Here is a 21,478-nt window from a genome sequence, read left to right as displayed (position 1 = left end):
GAAGTCGCTCACTACACATATGAATCTGATTCCAGATTGAGATTTCCATATGGGATGTTTTTGACAACCATGGAAGTCCGTGACAGGTCTTTAACAACCGTCATCAGTAAGAGGAGCAAGCTGTGACCCCATATATGGAATTCCTTTATAATAATAGGGGTTTCCCCTTTTTTCTGGCATCAAAACTGAAACTTTTTTTTTACAAGGAATGAATATCTGCATTAACCACAATACTTGTAGTCAAAATGCAAACAAAAACACTATAATATATGCATTGTCCTTGAAACTGATTGGTCCACACTAGAGACAGCTTTCTTTAGAGCCTAGTCTCAATTGGTGCTAGACCAGATGATGCCAAAAGGCACTATCAAAGTAATGAGGGCTCGGGGTAAGCATCTACATCATTAGACCTCCTTTGCCAGTACCAAAATATAATAATAGGGGTTTCCCCTTTCTTCTGGCAAAAAACTGAAACCTTTTTTTACAAGGATTCATGTCTGCATTAACCACAATACTTGCAGTCAAAATGCGTGTTTTTTGTTTGCATTTTGACTGCAAGTTTTGTGGTTAATACAGACATGAATCCTTGTAAAAAGGTTTCAGTTTTGTTGCCAGAAAAAAGGGGAAAACCCCTATTATATTTTGGTACTGGCAAAGGAGGTCCAATGATGGAATTCCTTATTGAAATTATAGATATGTGCAATGTTGGAGCAAAAACCGAATTGCAGAGTGCACAGTAGAACCTTGTAAATAAGGATTAAACAAAGTAACAAAAGCATGTCTAGGTGGGTTTATTTAACTCTCATGATTACATTGTTTAAACATATTTATAATTACTTACGGAGTCAAGTGGTGGAGCATTGCTTTGCACAGTGCACTACTAACCCAGTGACCTGAAATTGTATTCAAAGCCACAGCTAAAATTAGTGGCGAGTGATATTTGAACTGGTGCTGGACACCCCTGCACGAGCTAGCAAGGACGAGCGTGGTCAAGGAGCATTAACCATCACACGAACTCTGGTCATCCCGGCAGGGCCTTTCGTCTATCCATCGATCAAAGGCGGTCACTGCACCACGCATTTTCAGATGCGCTTCTGTAGCTATCTGCAACGCTCTTCCTTCCGATGTTAGGAAGCCACTGGAGCTATGCACTTATAAATCTAGATTGAAAACTCGTTTCTTTAGAAGTGCTTTGTGTTTAGTTTGTTGTCCTTCCTCCGCACCTCCGATTAACATGGTTGGCTACCTACGGTGAGAAAGTCAAACACACAAACACAACACACAAACAGCCCAGATGTCTGAAAGGTGCGTGGGGGGGGGGGGGCCTTCGTCCAAACAGTGGACTGATGCAAGTCTATGATTATTAATAAACCACTTAAGAAATTTATTTCAGGCATTAAACATTATTTATATTTATTACAATTTCAAGTTTAGAAATTCAAATTATCTGCTGATAGCCGACAGCGAATATATAGTTGCCAACACAGCATTGTGGAGGCTTTTGTGTTTTTAAATAAAAGGGAGGTAGGTTTGTCTTAACCTGCGACTTTTGACGTCAACAAAATAAATCAAAACACTGCCTTTGCGTGCCATCACATTATCGAGCCGTTTTCTCTGTTACATGTTCTTCTTCACGTGGCATGCAGTGCAGAGACCATAACGTAATTTTTGGAACAGTACCATGTTATATATTAAAGTATCGGTTATTTAGCCTCTCAACGGCGTTGGTTGTTACCTGATGGAATTGCTTGGGTGCCACTGTTCAACGGTCTTGATGGGCAGCAGTTTAGAATGTTTTTTTAGTGGATGATGTTTTACAGAAGTTGTCAAGACGCTCTTCGCCCCTCCATACCAACATAAATAGTCGCTCCAAGCCTGGGGCGTTCCATTCAGACTCCGTCTCCTTGACAGACCTGTTCTCCACCTGAAGACGGCTGCTTGCGTTGTGGCCGAAACGTCGTGAGAATTATTTTATTATGTTTTATTTTTATTATTTTATTATTTCCTTCTACGTGACTTTACCGAAAGAACCAAGAAGTTGTTTGAGACAGTTTTTACCAGTCCAGAAAAGGTGAGAACTGGCTGGACAGGATTACTCTTCTCTCGCATTTGTGATCGCTGAAATTACACTTGGGGAGGGCATGAAAGGAGAGTTTTTATTTATCACTGAATAATTATTTTAATTGAGACAACGGTTCTGTAACAGATCGAGGATTATATATCCAATTCTATTTGTGAGATGACAAAAATACTCAGCTTTTTTAACAAGATCAGGGTGTTAACCAAACCAAAGGTTTGATGTGGGATGAGAACCTGTCCCTGTATAAAACTGAACAAGGGTAATGTACCGTACATCATAAGACAGAATAGGGAGTCGGGTAGTAGATGGGTCAATGTTTATCTACCACATGGGTTACTGTGGGCGGTAGTTTTATAATACATTTCCACCACAAACCATTTAATCTAAAAGAGAAAGCGATCGACTTAATTGAACCAACTTCACTCAAAAGCAAAAGGCGACGATGCAGCAGTAAAACTACATAGTATATACAGATGTGTACACTGGATCGTGATGCGCGCACACAAGATGTAACAATAGAAACCAGCAGCAAATAATTTCGGCACAGGTTAAGGTTAAACATGTACTTATTTAATTATTCAAATTCTACAAGTTAAACGGTCAAAGTATTTAATACTGTTCGTGGCCAATGTGGATTCGGAGAGGACGCTGCCATGGCAGTGCTAAACACTCGGGTGCATGATGGAGAATACCAGTTGGAGCGACACAGTTGGGTATAAATTACACCCAGACATACTTTGCACACACGTACACAACTCGTGTTTACCAAAAAAAATTAAGGGGAAAGTGTGGCACAGCACACAAGGGGCTCGTGCTTATTTTATGTAGAGTATGTCCAAGCCATGCCCAAATACCACTTGTCAAATGTGTGCATAACCAATAAGATACTCCACATATCCCCCATACATACGAATTATTCGACAGACAAATGTCACTGCTTTGTTAGCAAGCACCTATTAAAGTTGCCATGACAACTGAGGGCTTGTGTGGACAGCACCAAGCGTGCGTGTCTGGCTGCTTTGGTCTCGGCAGTGTCAATGATGACCACGCAGCAACAGGCGCTACTCAGTTCAGGCCGAACGACCTCAGAGGAAGCCTGGCCCAGGTTAATGTATCAGTCATAAACTCTGTATGCATTGTCGGCAAATCAGCTTCGGATGAAAGCCACGACTGCCACGATGACACCGACAGTACACACACCGCACAGACACTCACAAGCACTCACACAAGCATTTTTAACCAGCTGTGCCGAACGCGCACTATTAAAGGATTACGTTACTTAAATTGCGTCTCAAAGAAAGAAACTCCCGAGCAATCAACACTGCCATGGTGCAAACTTCCTCATACTTTACACCTCCCAGGGTCCCCAGCAAAGCGCTTATCGGGAAAGAGGATGGGGTAATAGATAAGCAGTGCGTGAAAGAGGAGAGGGGGTGGCGCACAGGGTTTGGGATACAAGGAGAACTTGTGGAAAGGAAAAGCAAGGGATGGGATGCAAGAGGGGGGGGTGGGGCTTAGGGTGGTGCTGGTGGGGAGCGAGGTCATGTCACGAACGAAACCCCACACTTGCGGAGGCACTGTCCATGAATGCGATAAACAACAAACCAAAAGCCAAGAGATGCAGTGTGGAAAAGCGACGTTAATTAGACTTTGGCCCCAGCTGCCAGTCATGAATTTGACATGATCCCCCCCCAGCCTCAACTCTCTTCTTATACACACGCCATCACCATGACCTTTACAGAGGCCATTGCCAAACGGAAGTAGTATTAATCATCACGGCAAATGTTACATTTACCCAAAAATAGCCTTATTCTAGTCCTAACAGACTTAATCAAAGATCAAAACATATTTAATCCTAGCCATTTTAACTGTAACCCTTTACACCTAGCATAACCCATTAATCATAACAATAATTCTTGCCATACGTCGCAATTTCACCGTAGTCCCAGTCAGAATAAATCTAGGCTTCATTATTCTTAGAACTTAAGCCATGACTGTAATATCGGCATTTGGGCCACAGGCTAAAATACTGTTAATAACATTTGGTTAAGGGCTAGGATATTAAGTTAGGAATAAAGACTGAGCACCCGAGTGAATTAGTGTTAGAGCAATAGGATTAACCCTCTAGGTTTCCACATGGGCCACGAGTCATACATCAATATTATCGTCGCCAGTTCACTTTTCCATACTGCAGAACCATGTTTTGTTTAGTTTTGCATTACACAGCTATGGTTTATGGAAATACATCATCACGCCCGGACTATATAAAACGAGGACAGCTTTGACCGTTTTGTTTAACTCAATCCGATAACACTTCAGACGTACATTTTGTGTTGTGACAACACATAAACACGGCCAAGTATAATGTTATTAAAAAAGAATGTATCTTACTTTTCTATCGCTTTAAAACAGTCTTGCTACTGCATACAAGAGGGTTCTGTGTTGTTTTGAAACATTTGAATAAAAAACTTTACAAACATTAACGCACATCAGCCACAAGACATGAGAAAAACGTTCACAAAAGATCTTGCAAAAACCACCAAAGCATCAGTGTATATGGAGGGTTGTCTCTAAACTTATCTGTTCAAGTGAAATAAGATCAAATACTCTTGATGGGTAAATTATTTGGTAAATACATTTTTTACTCCCCGCAAGTCAATCAGCCATAAAAACAATCAGTTATCACTCCATTCTGGTCATCACATTATTTCTTGCAGTGGGCGTTACACATCAATGGTTTCGGACAACAAATACTTGCCCAAACAAACCATCAGGCCAATCAGATTCGGCATAAGTTTCATTTTTCGTCAACACTAGTGACAACTCTGGACACCAGATTGTTTTGGAATTCAGAAAGCATGGCTATGATGTCACGGCAGTGACTCAAACCAAACTGTGTTCAAGTTTCACCCTTTTGCTCGAGATCGTCAGTACAGCATATTTCCCTTGATAACCTGCACTGCCATTAATGTGCGTGTGGTTTTCCACACGCAGACGTCTACAACATAGCCATGCTCTTTAAAAGTTTATTTCAAGCCGATTGATAATACGCGCTCCAGTGGAACTTTGCAGAGTATTTAGCGAGGTTTCTTGCAACCTTCCTTGTGGCATTTCAACCTTTGCCAATGTTGGCATAGATTCGGTCTGCTCTGCTGGTGTTAATATTAGCTTGCTTATGATAAATACAAACAAATTCAAGGGATACACACGCAATGTGTCATTTACACCTCTCCTCCCCACCACCACCACCAACAATTCTAATAAATTTCAGGTGGTTCCAACAACATTTTTTTGGCAAAGATACCAGCACATTATACCGAGCAGCCAGGTATATATATTAAAAAAATATTATTCTGTTTACATCGTTGTCTACCAGGAGCATGTGGACACACTAATTGAACTTGTATTTAAGCTAAGAGATCAGAGTACAATGGGGAAGGTAGGTCTTGCACTCGGTCAAATGTTCAATTTAATTCCCAACAGCAGCTGTCCGTTCATTCCCTGCTGGGAGCTATGAAACTTATAAGCCGACGTTGAAGACCAGGCGACACCAGCATTGGCAAGAATCGACCTCCAGGCTCAAATTTCAGATTAAGTACCGAAAAAATGGCAGCATAAAATGAAAAGAATTTACAATAAAAACACTATTAATGTGTAATTGTGAAAAAAATCAAATGCACTGAAATATAGAATTGGCTCGCTGGACGATAGCACTAAAATGGAGGTTGATAACCCCAAATACAAAAATACAAGTTTATTTTTGCCAATTCGACAGGGTATTGGAATAAAGCATGCATCAACGGTTTTGTTTAATGGTGGTAATAAACAGCATTTCATGTTATCTGTAAGGCCCATAGGCTGATACCGTAAATGTTCAGTGACTTCAAAAAACCATGTTACCTTCAATAATCCTACTATAAATACATTTAAAATACCAGCCTTTGTAGTCAATTAAACGTTTTTGCCAATCAGGAAATTGGAATGTTGAAACTCTTAAAACAGGAACTATTAATCAAATTGCCATCCGATGGCCCAAACCAGACCACTCACGAATGCAGGCAACGCTAAGTTATCTTCACGGAAAAGTAACAGGGGTACCTAAAATATAAACAAATACAACATCTGCATGTGTATCCAGAAGCTGGTTTACCCACTGCACACTGCTTATGCGTTTTTATTTATTTATTTCATCAGAGCTGCATTATGCATAAAAAGCAGTTTACTAACACTTACAATGTTGAAATCCACGCTCGTTTGCAGGGAGGCAACATGTTTACATTTTTCACATGACACACACTGCGATAAATTACATATTTACGCTGCACAGTCGAGGGGGGTATAACGATTAACTGATTAATATCGATACATGCAATGAATCGTGTGAAAGAATCGATGTTTTTTAAAATCGTGTATGTTGTACGTTATAAGTTCATGTCAACTCCGGCAGCCAATCAGCCAACAACAGTGGCCGTGACATTCATCCCATTTGATTTGCTTTGCTGGGGTAGACATGATAATTGTTAAACTCCTATTTACCTGCCACAAATACTTGACATTTCCCACCGCCCCCTACCAAACGATCTGGGTTTGTGAAAATGTAAAATACAATGCAATGTTCATGGAGCGTAATTGCACCGCATTAACACGTGGATAAAAATCATGTGCATACATTTTTTTCTGACAAAACATAATATCTGTTTTATATGCAGTAGCAAGACTGAAACACACACAGAAAAGTTATGTATTTTTTTTCAAACCTCCGTTTAGAAACACAAACATGAGTTTATCTGTTACAGAAATGTGTTTTTTTGTTTTAAAACTTTACACTTTTGTACATCAAGGACGGATTACAGTGAATAATTGGGTTTAAGAGAGCAAAAAAAAAGTTCAGATTACACATATTTACATGAGGGAGCAATAAGGAGCGCTACATTAATGTGAAAATAACAGCGAAACAAAACATAAAATTTAAAAATATATTTATATATAAAATGTCGCTCGGTAAATCTGTGAAGCATATGTTTGGGGAGGGACAATGACAAAAACATTTTTTTAAAATTGGCATGTTTTTAAAGGGGCAGCATCTCAAACTATCCAGCCTCCTTTATACTTTGACAATTCCAACCGCTTATTGGTGTGCCTACGTGCAGAAGCGAACCTTCAGTCTCAATTTTCAAACTGGAAATGTGGGCATTCGTAGGAAAATAAAATTAGATTTAAAATTTCAAATTGCATCACGAATTAAATTATGTTGTGCGAATAAACAATGTTGAAGGTCCAACAATCAACAAAACTTCACATCATCCTGTTGGGAAATGGCCCTGAGAGGTGACATCACAAAACTAACGCAAAAGGTTGCTATTTTCCTGGTACCAGACGGTACTCACAACTATGCTTTGCGAGGAATGATTTTGCTGCATGCCAATCATCTGATGGACACATACAAATTACAGCCCCCAGAGCTGATGTCTATCAGTAGCCTAATATTGTGCCAGTTGACTGACAACTTAGCTTAGATTCCTAGACGTGCATCTTGTGGGAGGGCTGATGTCCATGTCTGTTCAGTGAACAAGCACCCAAAATATCTTGGGGTGAGAAACGGACGCAAACCCTAGATGCCAGGATCACAACTAAAGGTTTTTTTTTTACCCAAAAATGATTTGCAGATAAATATGGAGCGAATGACTTGGTAGTCCATACAGCTTATGGAGGGGAAATTCTACTGGCTGTCGTAAATACACCATTAGAGAATGACAGGCAAAGCATTGTGATGTCACTTCCAGGATTTTTCCCCCACACGTGCAGGATCTGTGATGTATTAACAATTTCCTAACATACCTAGATACCGATTTAAAGCTTTCGTGACTGCAGGGATTCATATTCTTGGTTCTTTCGCTAAAGTCACACCTGATGATGATTGCTTGTGTTGCAGTCGAAACATCGTGAGAATTGTATTTGTTTTATATTTTTCTTATTTTACTGATTCCCTTCTACGCGACTTTACCAAAAGAACCAAGAATATACCTAGATACCGTTCGTACAATTGGGGTATATTTGGTATTTTTTTTGTTTAAACCCAGCGTGAGCAAACCGTTTTAAAATTCAACCAAGGTCTAAAGAGAGGATGGAGGACTTATTCCTTATAACGGTGAGTGTGACAGCCCCATTAAAGCAAAAACTACAACCCCTTTAAAAAATCAAACCGTCCACTTCAGTTTGAGAACAGATGACATTAAATCTATAGTATTTTTTATGAGAAAAAACAGCTCATTTGTGGTCAATCACATTTAACAGCTGTCTTTGCACACCAAGGTTTTGAAACAAAGTGAACACAAAATAAAATCACATGCATATACAATCACAGGTGCTTGACAAATGATCGAACACCTGCAGGAAATAATCTAGTAGCTTGAATTCACCTCATTAGCACATCACCACCACCAGCAAATGGACTCAGCCATTCCCGACAGCGCAAGTGGACTGTATGATTGGTAAACACTGCTAGATCGCAGACTTCAAATACTGTACTGTGGTCTTGTTTATTCTGCATACACTGTTGGGGCAGGTGCTTTTGAAGAACTATTAAGGTCAGCATAGTGCACGAAAGTATGGTGCAGAGGACATCACCACAAACCCACCACCTGGCTGGTGAAACATTAACTGGGCCGAGTACTCATCGTAGACGAGTCGACTTTCCCCCACATCTCAGATTAGCACGGTTGGCTACATACGGTGTGCATACACACGCAAGGTGCGATTTGCACTTGTGATAACCACCATGATAAGATATGGAACTTGGATTACTGGGAAGATAGCACAATGCTGAACCTAACAATGCCACCACTATACAAGAAGCACCCCTATGTGGACTTTATAGGATTACAGAAATCTACATCAGTGACGGGGGTGGGGGGGGCACACCATATTGCAGATCCTGTCATCCATAGTGCACCGCAGAGGTAACACCAAATAATCCATGAAAACATTTTCACTCCAATATGGTGTGCCACGGATTATGGGATGAAAGAGCCATGCGATTCCGTGAACCTGAAACAATTTCACGGATAATGATAAATTGGCAGATTACAAGGTTGTGAGCTAAGATCCAAATGGTGCAAAATCTGCTTCGAGTCTCCTTGAATTGATATCCAAGTAAAAAAAAGCAGAAATATTATTCTACAAAACAAATCAGGTCAGCACTGTTAAATTAAATAACAAAATATTACCTCTGCATTTCCCTGCAGCACCACACCTATAGCTGTGTTAAGCCCTAGCTATTTCTATAGATCCCCGCTCGTAATCCACGGAGCATTTTCAATCCATTCAGGATTAGAACACAGCCGCGAAGCGCCAATAATCCGTGAATTACAGGGATTTGTGAATGATTGAACTTCAGATTTTAGAATTTCTGCTGTATTAAGTATTCATGTAATTGGTATTTTGAAATTTAAAAAACCTGCTGCAGCTCCAACTGAAAAATGATTAAACTCAGCCCATCTGTTTAACAATTATACAGTCCGCTGCCGGCTTAAAACATGACGGTAATGGTAATAGAAGGATGTGAAACCATGAATTCAGAAAGACATCCAACTAAAATGAATATGCCAATAATAGTTACAAGTTCAAATGAAACACAAAGTGTTATACAAAACACAATATGAAACGAACCTCCACAATAACACCCACCAGCCCAACCTCCCCCTAAACAGACCCATTCACGCTCACCAAACATTGCACATTGCAGTTATTAGTGTCATGTTATCCAGTCTGCAAATATGCCAATACATTTCAATGATATGCCATTCTTCATCCATTTGGTGGGGAGGGAGGGAGGGTGGGTCATATGCTTCACGCTTCATAATTCGGCAGATACACAACTGTTTAAGTCAATTAAAACAAAAGCCCCAAAGTAAAAAAAACTACTACAGTACTTACAAGATAATAAAGTTAAGCTTTTTTATTCTCTTCCACAGCAGAAGAAACATTAGAATCAACTTTTACAGGCGACTGCTCCTTGTAGCATTGTGCTCATATATTTTAAAAAGGCAAAAGCAAATTTAAGAAGGGAACTCCGTCCAGGCCGACAGAAGACATTTCTTCCACAAATCTTAGAATTATAAGGTGCCTTAGTCTGACTATTGAAGTATTGTGCTTTGCCATTTAATATTGAATTTAGCCGAGATTGGAGTATCCGCAATTGCAAGCAAAGTGCCGGAACATGCATTATTTACTGGCAGCTTAGTTCCTTTTCATAGTAAAGTTCTGTAAAGGACACATTTGAAATGGATGGTGATTCAAAGATTTTTCATTCTCCAGAAGGTCAAACTCGGAAATAACAGCTTATCTTTGGCATTACATTCACGGCAATTGGCATGGTTGCTAAGAAGCCTATTATGAGATATGCATGTGAATGTGGGAGCAACTAAAAATGCTTAAACCTCTATAGTTGTCTATGACAGGTCATGAAATAGAGCCTCATTGCTTATTGGGCCCTTCCTGCTGAAATAAATAGAATATATAGAAAATATATCTTCATGTCCGGCTGATACACTCTTGTAGTTTGTTATCATCGGGCCTGTAACATAACTTTAAGCGAACCAGATCTGGAGGCCATTTGCATCGGTTAAGCATACAAATTGACGAATTAACGGCGGCCGACCTGGTAAACAGTTCGGATTTGTGAAGTCTCATAACCATGCAGCTGTTGTTACTACGTCCATTTATAAGCTGCATGTTATAAAAGAAAAACTCAAATTATGCAATATATATAAATGAACAACATTAACATAACTCCATGTATTACACTCATGTCTAAGCTTCTCCAAATTCAAACGAGGTTTTGGCCCTGCTCATCTGTCAACCCCAATGGTGGGAAATGCACAATTACTGTTGCAAGAACCATTCCAAAAGTCATTTAACTTTCACAAAGGTACCAATTTTAAATAACGTTGGAGGAATGATGGGCTGGATCAACATGAGCAATTGGTTTTGACTTGACCAAAGTACACGAGAAAAGCATCACCAGTAAAAGTTGATTATTATTCAAAAACAAACAATTTCCTTCAACATCACGTTGATGTCACTAAAGCTCGAGGTGGAGGCTTAAATGTCTCTCTGCTACATTGTCTATAGGATACATAATAACAGCACGTTTTAAAAATCGATAAAAGTAAAACCACGGAGGAAAAGAAAACGCGAAAATAAATCACATCACACTCTTTCAGAATCCGAGCACGCGATCGACACGATGCCACCGCCCAACGAGAAAGGGAGTTCATTCACAAGGCCCTGGGCTCTGGAAACCAAAGCAAAACCCCACCACCATCGCCACCACCACCACCACACCCAGTCACCCTGCCTTGTCTCGGACTAATGTTAGTGTGTGCCAATGCTAATTGTTGTTGCCCGCGTGGTTAGAGAAATTGGCAGTGCTGCAGCAAATACTTTGTTTGCCTAAGCGCATAAAATAAGTCTCAGAAATTGGAGAGGGTTGTGGATAACTTTTGAGGTTGGAAAGAGATCCCTCGTGTGCAGCTCTAGCATGGAATTATATCAGAGGAAGTCAATTATAAGGATGCCAGGAAATTTGGAGCTCTGGGTTGTACCGCATATTTTTTGGTATATCTGACATTTTGTTCCACTTGCCAAGGGCTTCGATGGGAACAATTCATAAAGAATAATTAAGTTCCTACAGATGCTCCCAGCACATTGAGGGAAGCGACGGATATCCATGTTGAACAACACATGGTATCACCTGAAAGCACATTGGACAGCTACACAGCACAACCACAAAACCGGTGGAGTACAGTTTGGTTTCCGCAATTCCTTTCCGACATTTCCCCCCACTCACATGAATGAGTTATGCTTCAGTGGCATACGTTTGAGAGGGTGTGCACCACAAACCATGGGAATCAACATATCAAATAGAAACTTCCTCAGTAAGGACACTTAGAACTTATTCCAGGTGGTTGAAGATGCAGTCTAAGTCTCTGCAACATGTTTTGTGGCGGCATTTCGAATTGTCTATTCAGTTTTTGTTTTCTTTATTTAACTCCGATAGCCGGCTGAGATTAATTTGCAACTTGCAAAAGGAGATCTGGATGAAATGCACTTATGCGGATTGATTTTTCATGGATTTTGTACAGGGTTATTCCAATGTCCTGCCATGCTTATAAAATAAACATATGAATTAATATAACAAGTAATGTGAGCGAATATAGTTGCAATATACAGAATATTAAAACAAATTAAAATTGGTAACGTATGCAGTTCACAAATGACAACATTTACTTTGAGTTATTGGCTTTCAAAAGCATCAATGTGTGCACTAGGGATGGGTTTTGGATTGATAAAAATGCAGATTCTGATATTTTTATGGAAAATTTAAAAGACTAGAATTTCGGCGGCCGGAGCTCCCGCGGAGGTCTTCTCAGCGCTTTACGCCTTCGCCTGTCAACATGTCCTCTTCTTCCGCTCATCCCCAATGTGTGCAAATATTACTGACTATTGTATGTAGGGTGTGCAGGCATACATGCCTACAAAAAACATTTTTTTTTTAGGGGGTGTGAATTTTTTTTTGTGGGGGGAGGGGGTCGACAATTTTTGGAAACCTGTTAGATAAACTTTTTACCACATTTGAGGTGGGGGGGGGGGGTCCAATTTCTATACCTTTTTGAGTCAGGGCTCCTGAAAGGCTCTTATTTAGTTGATAAAAGGAACGTCGGGCTTTTATAAAAGATGAGGAAGGTCAGGAATCACACCATTTGTGGTGCAGACTGCTGGATTGACCAACTATTGTCTCAAATCTGCATTTCCACATTCAGCCTAAGGGACCCCCCTCAGGGAAAATGGCTCGCAAGCGGCTTTAACATCGAGGTTTACAAGGGAGCCGGTTCGAGACCCTCTGTGAAAAGCTCGATAACCAGCTAGATTCCATCAACTTTGATCACAATAGTGTCAAGGAGAACTGGACATCCTTTAGGGATGTTGTCTACGTTAATCCCTCGAATGTCTTGGATCCACCACTCACGAGCATTAGGATGTTTGATGAAAAGGCAGATACAGTCCATGGTGGGTGAGAAACATTGGCGCCATAAAAAATACCATGACAAGATGTCATCCCCAAATACAACAGACTTCAGCAACATCCGCAGAGCTGTCCAGGTTAGGTTCAAGAGATGTAGGAGTCCTGGCTTCGTAGGCAAGCAATGACATTCAATGTTATGCCGATATAAATGACATGAAGTGCTTCTATGACGTTGTAAAAACAGACTACGGTCCACAGGTCTGAACCTTTCCTCTCCTTGGTACAGATGGGACCACTCTGATTAGAGTTCTTTGACAGATGAGCAGAGCACTTTAAGTGTTCTTAAACGGTATTTGTCGATCCACGCAGAAGAAATCACCCGCACGCCCCAGGTTAAGGTCACCATGTCACTTGCTGATCCCCACCACCTTAACTGAAACCAAGAAGGCTATTAGCCTTCTGGCAAGATGGATGGCACCAGGTTCGGATGCATTTCCATCAGAAATATACAATGTAGGTAGGTTGTGCTTGGTTGAGCTCAGAACATCTTCAAACAATTCTGAGCTGCGCCACACCCTGCCAGGTCGCGCAGTTGCTCCGCCAAGCCGTCATCAAGTTGTTGCTCCAATCAAGCGTATCGCTGCGCCACGCACTCCCGGCTTTCAATGTCCAAGGGTCCATTGCTGGTTATCAGCCAGTGGCTTGCTTTGGTGGATTTCCGTTGCTCATCGGCATCCACCCAAACACTGCCCCCTTCCTCGTTCTTGTGCCCATCTCGGCAAACTTTACTCAACCAACGCTTTGAACTCACCTCCAGCATTCCGTCAAATTTCAGCAGTCTTCAGAGCCACTCATTAGTCACAACAATTACCGTTAATGCAACAGACGTGGATGCAGGGGAGGGCATAGCCGAGGAGTTAGATGCAGTGCAAATCCTACTCCTGGCAAGTACTCGCATATTAGTGTGATAGCTAGCAACAGATGGCCTCACAATAAGTGTACGTCATGATGTTGCAGTTGTATATCCACATCGTGTCTACCTGTTATGTTGCTTCTAAATAATGACATCAACAGCACTGCTCAAGCCATAAGCAACATGTCCGGTGCTCGATGTATTCCTCCTAGAGTTTCGCGGCAAACTTTGCAAACCGTCTCTATACACCAGGCTCCACCAAAAATGTGATGTTCAATGCGTAGTCTGTACGGAATAAGTATGTGTCAATTCACGATCACGTCCTTCAAGAACAGTTGCATTTGAGCACCATTACTGAAAGTGGCATCAAGCATCAGACTGTCGTCATCTTATTACCTGTACGCCGACAGGCGACAGATATATTCAACCGACTCGACCAATGCCAGCCTCAAGATCCGCAAATGTTCGAACCAATGATGGTGGAATCTGTTCGTTCGCTCGCGAGATATTATCATCTCTCAAAATTGCATTGCCAACGTATCAGACCTTCGAAGCTATTGGGGGTCTTTGTTCATGGCCAGCAAGCTGAACTTGCTGGCAAATAATCGGCCAGTTTCAGCACCAGCCAACGACTCATTCTTTAATCAATTTGCTGATCTCTTGGAGAGGACAGCCAACTATGCAGCTTCGATAATCCTACTCGGGGATATTATTCTAATTTTAGACATTGCTACGCACTCACACTATAAAGTTTCATCGACTCTTCCAGGATCATGGGCTGGTTGCACCATATTAGTACACACAACACATCAGGATGGTTATCTTCTGGATGTGCCAATCACACACGCAGATAGCAATGGTGTTGTTGTTGCTTGTGGAGCCACCCATGCTGTGCGACCACTCATTCTTTATTGTTCAACTACAACAGTGGTCCTGATTGTTGCACTTATGGTGGGTAGGGCAGTCAGCCAAAGTGCCTAAAGTCGGTCCCTAATTTGAGGGCATATTGCTCCAGGTTTGGTTGTGCACTCGTGATCTGTGTTTTCTTTTTTGATGTTCAAGTTGTGTATTGGGTTTTAGAATAAAACAACCCCTACAACAGCGAATGTTAAACAGATTTATAGTTTAGCAAGGGGCTCCATCTGCTGGATAACGTGCACATTATAAACCATGGGGGGTATTCAGTTGCCGTAAAACGTTGGTTGGTCATTAGATACACTATTGTGAACCATCTTGGTTGGAAACCTAAATTATCGTATGGCTGGGGAAGCAGTTTCAGTTTGATGCTGAGGTTAGCAATCAATTCGGCTTCAGGCGAGGCAGAGTTGTGATGTAACCGGGAACGGGATTATTTCTCAGGGCAGGAGTTCAGTTTGTGGACGAATGTCTGACTTGGGTGGCCAGTCACAAATTGGGCTGCTCCTTATGTTCCACTTGTAGAGCAAGTGGACACATCTTTCCTGGCCTGTCCTCATGTGGTTGAGGGTTGTCCAAGCTTTCCATGGAAGGATGAATACAATAACTCATCACTAAATCTAATTGTTTGCAGGTGCTTGGTGGATTGTCGCATCACAGGACCGTCAAATATGGCTTGGGGATTAATGATTGATGTTCATGATGATGAAATATAAAACATTACTTGAAGAATTCTTGTTAAGTTTATGGTTGTTTACGTCCCCATTGGAAAATATACAAAGAATCTCAATTGGTTCTCAAATGGTTAAATAAAAATGTTGTACCAGTGAGCGTTAAAATCAGGGTTAAGTAAAATGAAACTGAAATAAATAGGTGAATCATGCATTTTCTCCAAGCGCTGCCTCATCCCACTTGCAATAAAGAATGAACAAAGCAACAAGCCAAACATCCAATGCAGGAGCATAATCCTCAAGTTGTCTCAATAGTATGACGTAATTTTTTTAATTGTAAATTTAAATAACTGCAATTGTAACAAACCTATTACAAAACGTAATTAATTCTGTATTATCTGAAAAAAAACTGCTATAATTGAAAAACTCACATCTGTGCAACTGTTACAAGAGAGTTATTTAAAATGTTTAAATGTCAATGGTTGAAACATGTGAACAAAACATTTTGTCAACATGTAATGTGGAAAACTAATTTATAATGTAAAACCACACCGATTCATACAATCTCAAACATTAGTAGATGGATAAGTTGAGATGGTAGAATATAAGGCTTCAGAACAGTGAGAGATAACAATGTTTAAGAATTTCCAAAAAATGCTTGTTAACATTTGCAATTTGCATTTCACGAAATTATTTAAGTAGTCTCAATTTTTTATTTGATTTTCCATTCGTAACAATTAAAATACTAAATGACTTTCATCATATCCTTAAAAATATAGCTCTTCAGCATTTCTTATTTGTTTTCACAATGGAGCTCTTTCATGAAAGCATGTTACTAAATGCACTGCAATTCATTTTACAATGTACACCTACTCTGGTGTTGACAAGCCACAAAACACATTTTAAAATACAAGGAAGCATGCCATCTGGTACGTTGTAGCAGAGTAATGAGACCCATTCGAGTGGTTTTCCTCCTGTTGCTATATTTTAGACCATGGTCAATGGCGGCTCCGGATGCAAATGGTGCAACAGCATGGTTATGTTTTAGGCTGGGGTGCTCGGAGGGTGGGTTGCAATTGGGAGTAGTTGATGGGCGACTGCTGAATCAATTGTACACAACGGAAGAGACAGCTGATGGGCAGGGTTATGTATGCCCGAGTGAGGAGGGTAGGTGGTGGTTAACAGTGGATTGGGTATGACTTTTCCCCACACCACTCGCACACCTCAAAAGTCCGAGACCAGGTCATCAGCGAGGCCACGGGACCGGCTAAACGCAGCTGAACGCACGCACATGCACCTACGCCAGCTCAAAGACACGCACTGATGCATGCACACTTCCAATCCCGCTCGCTGTTGTAATTCTTATCACTGTGATCATATCAATGATTTTTTTTCCACTTGAACAAACTCAATATTCTCTCAATCCCAATGTGGCAAAAACGTCTGATATATTACAAATTAAAACTTTCAAACTACACGAAAACATTACAATCTTTTTTTTTTCATTTTGTTTAAAATGTGGTTAACTATTTTTTTTCCATTAAAAATACAAATGAAACTAAAAAATGCACACAAATACAAGTAGACCTCAGTCAGTTTATGTTTTTGTTGCTGTTGTTAGTAATAGTAAAAAAAAAACAAGGAAAAAAAGGACTTGCTTCAGTTTCTCTCAAAATGCTTGTAGTGTTGAATGTGGATTTTTCTAAGTGGGACCCCCGATGTGATTTCATCCTCACTTCAGATCCATAAAAATCCCATCAGATCGTCCTGTCTGCTGGGGATGGAGGTCGACACACAGGGAGAGAAGAGAAAGAATAGAGAGATGCACAATTAAATTTTTGGTTAGATGTCAGTAAAATGTGCCTTAAACCCTTCCACCACCCAACAGCCATTTAATTAAATTGTTACAAAAACAAACGTGCCAATTTTTCACTGCTTCAGCACGCCGGTATGTTGGAGTGTTGGAGAGAAAGCAATAACATTTAACAATTGGGTATGACCTTTCGCTGGTAGTCCTACTAAACTAACTTAAACTATTTTTTATTTCACCAGATAAGGCACAATGAGCGAAATAACTATTTTTACATGTTTTTATTTAACTCACTCCGTCTGTTGTCGTATCCTTAAAAGTCTTGTAACTCAATTTTTACCCACTTCCCAATGTGCTATCGACTGCAAACTTGGTATACTTATGTTATACTGATGAAAAGACTATATTCTATCATACAAATTTAAAAACATATTTTTATACATTTTACATGCTTTTATTTAACTCACTCTGTTGTTATATCCTCAAATCTTGTAACTGAATTTCAACCGTCTTCCCAATGTCGTATCGACTGCAAACTTGGTATAAGTATGTCATACTAATGACAAAACTATTTTCTATCATTAAAATTATCTATTTTTCAACAATATTTTTTACGGGTCTAATTGTCCACACTCAACTCACGTTGCCTGTAAATCACCACGGTCCCTTACACTATGGCAAGCTGCGGGGCCACTTCCTGGAGTCGTGGAGTTCTGCCATTACGAGTACGGTACATTTCATTAAAGCGTGTTTAAAAAAAAGTATTTAAAATATTTTGAAGCGATCTCTTCCAGATTAGTGGTCCTGAGGCAGTGAATGATATCTCACATTCTTATGGCAGGACCAAGGCTTTCCAAATGACTACTCTCTTTACTTTCGATCATGGGGCAAGTCACCAAACGGGAACTCAATTTTACCAACCCCAGCAATACGAAGCCAAATAAACCCGAGCTGTTCAGACTAAGAGCTCTCCTACATGATTACAAGTAGATCTGGAACAATTAGTCAATGAACAATTGTCATATAATAGTTTGTTTTTAATCAATTACTCAATTACCTATAAAAACAAGGCGGCCACTCCAAAGAGATGTCGCCTCAAAGGCAAAAACTAGATGTATAAGAGTGTCATTCCTGAATCAAATGACGATTCCAGTACCACGAAAACGATGAGAGGGGGACGAAATCATTGCTTGCCTAGTTTGTACACTCACGATGAAACGCAAATAACGTTGAATGATCTCTACGGGTTAATGATGCTTGCAGACGTACGCACGTTCGAACACTCACCTACTGACCTAGAAGGCAGAGAAGTAAGCTTGCCTCATATCCGTGGGCTGTGCTGGTGGAAGCACCTCGGCTGCGAGAGAGACAAAGGTACAATGTGGCATGAGTAAAGCGATGTTAGTACATATGGAATCTCATTCAAATAAGCAACTGCTCATGACGGCCACATCATTTTTAAAGACGTAAATGTCTCACGAGTGTGATATTCATGTAAGTTCACCGAGCCAGTACATCAGACACCGGATATAAATTAGAGGTGGAACAATTAGTCAATGAATTGACTAAAAATGTAAATAAACGATTCTTTTTGTGGTTGATTACTCAGCTTTCTTTATAAATGGACAATACCCACCCCCACATTCTGCCTCCAAAAGTCGAGCAACCATTTAAGTGTCTCACAATGTTGAGGATATCACTATGCATTGCCCTCAACCATTCAAAAGCATGCATGGGAACAGATGTGTGACTTTTTAGCAATTATTTTCGTGTTATTTGCTTAGTCAATTGAACCAATAATTGGCACTGTAATTAAAGAATTGGAAAGACCACCTCAAGTTTAAAATCAAGACCATCACTCACAATAAAACAAGGTTCTCAAGCATTGACAGTATTATCCCGGTCGCTGGTAAATGCACCAAAATAAAAAAAATTAGGTACTTCACTTAAATCGATCTAGCCGAAGTCTACATTTGAAAATACATACTTTGCTTCTCAGAATATGGCAATTACCCAGGGTGTTAGTTTAAGATATACCTTTCAAAATCTAAGGCAGTTTGTCAATGATAACGGAGGAAAGTATTTTCCATGTATGCCCCCCTACACTACTGCTAATTAAATTAGCTTTGAAAAAAATTCCGTTCTCGTTTGCTATTCAACCATTTAAACTGCAAACATTAGAATGTAAGCATGACCTGTCATCTAGATGATGATATATGTTGTATGTACAGGAGACTAAGAGTACATGTACAAGTCACGTAGATGAATAATAAAATGAAAATAACTAAATTCTATCACATTTAGTTATTTTCATTTTTTTTTCATCTAAGTGACTTTACCGAAAGAACCAAAGAGTATGGATCCTTGCAGTCACGAAAACTTCAAATCTAGAATTACATGTACCATGTAAAATGCATTGCATTCTACATGGTGACCTCTGGATCGCAAGTCCAGTGTGTGTTAGCCATTGCACCACAGAAGCTCTCAATGAGCCTTTGCATTGCTGTCAAAGGTGTCCCGTTTACTTTTGATGCAGACGACAGGCGCCGACGCCCCCGTCACGCCCAGCTGGCCTGTCTGCTGGACAAGCGCCGATCCCCCGGCCGCCTGCGCAGCCTGCGCTGCCTTGTGGCACGCGTTGCACACTGCGTGCGAGGCGCCGGCAGCCGGGGCCCCCTGCTGCTCGCCCTGGTGAGCGCCAGCAGCAGCGGCGGCGGCGGCGGCAGCGGCGGCGCGTCCCGGCGTGGCGCGTGTCGGCTTTCCGCACGAACGGCACGGCACGCGCTCCTGGTGCCGCACCATGTGGGCGCGCAGACGGTCGCGCGTCGCAAACGCCGAGTCACAAGTCTGTTTGGGTGGGTTATAGCCAGGGAGGGTGTACAAATGGAAAGATATTGGGGGGGGGGGGGGGGGCGAGGAGTAGGGAGAAAGGTTTGATGGGGGAAAAGGGTAACTTGATTAAGGATAAGGATTTTTATTTACCAGGCGCTCAAATGCCTTATGCTACTCAAAGCGCCTTACATCTCACCTGAAGCACTCAAATACCCTGCTGCAGTCATACCAAACCAACCCCCATTTGGCAACTGTCCCTGTGTGGCACAAGGTGTAAGCAGCACCAGCCTATAAATGAGCAGGATTCAGATCTTTCCCAATCAAGTATTTTCCAAATAATATATCACATTTTGCAACTCATAGATGTGTTGAATGCGGAGAGTTGAGGATTTTTCTTTTTACATAATGCACACAATGGCAAAGCGTGGTTGGCATGTAAGGAACAAAATGGGGCCCCTGTCCATATTCTACCCCTCTTCATAGAATGGAATCTGGGCCCAAACTGCCGTTGGGGCCCAGTGCAGATGCACGGCCTGTACACTCGATAGCTACGCCACTGAAAGTACATGTTCTGCCAGTTTATTATTCCACTGCTGGATGAGGGCCTTCGCACACCATGATGGTCATAGGGGTTATGGATCATACTTTCACCACACTGGTCAGTGTGGCTGGATACAAGCACGAAGCACAAGCGTTGGAGTATAGTAGAGAACATATGGATTCTGCAACACTGCCCTCTGCTGACATTTTATAAAACAATAACTATTAAAATATTCTCACTATGAGATCTCTTTTACCAGTGGCAAAATATAATAGTAGGTTTTTACCCTTTTAACTGGTACAAAACTGACACCTTTATTCAAGGCATCATGTTTGTTTGAGTTGTACGCCTTCTGGTGTCATCTGGCCCTACACCAATGGGGACTAGGCTCTAAAGAAAGCCGTCTCGGGTGTGGGCCAATCAACTTCAAGGACAGTGCATATTATCATCCTTATCAGAGTTGCTTCTTTTTGTTTGCTTTTTTGACTACTTGTGTTGTGGTCATTGCAAACATGATGCCTTGAATAAAGGTGTCAGTTTTGTACCAGTTAAAAGGGTAAAAACCTACTATTATATTAAAATATTGTAAACAAAGGAAAGCTTCACTTTTAATAGTAAATGCTTAATGGGCTCAAATGTAAAATTAGGCATGTAATGATGCATATTCATCGATTCATTTAACCAAATATA

The 21,478-nt window shown here is 40.8% G+C and overlaps 1 protein-coding gene across 1 annotated transcript in view; it reads right to left on the bottom strand.

Moving 5' to 3' along the window:
* Positions 1-2,381: 2,381 nt before the first annotated feature.
* LOC133359051 (transcriptional regulator ovo-like) overlaps positions 2,382-21,478 on the bottom strand; it is a 58,428-nt gene continuing 39,331 nt past the window's right edge. The window contains 3 exon segments of the mRNA XM_061577430.1: positions 2,382-17,379; positions 18,703-18,772; positions 19,941-20,262. Coding sequence (XP_061433414.1) covers positions 18,711-18,772; positions 19,941-20,262 — 384 coding nt within the window. The 3' untranslated portion in view covers positions 2,382-17,379; positions 18,703-18,710.

Source organism: Lethenteron reissneri, chromosome 64 (genome assembly GCF_015708825.2).
Source record: "Lethenteron reissneri isolate LAM-NWPU_2019-01 chromosome 64, ASM1570882v1, whole genome shotgun sequence".
In the NCBI taxonomy this organism is placed as follows: domain Eukaryota; kingdom Metazoa; phylum Chordata; class Hyperoartia; order Petromyzontiformes; family Petromyzontidae; genus Lethenteron; species Lethenteron reissneri.
The sequence above is the reverse complement of the archived record's forward strand: the minus strand, read 5'-3'. Positions and strand labels throughout refer to the sequence as shown.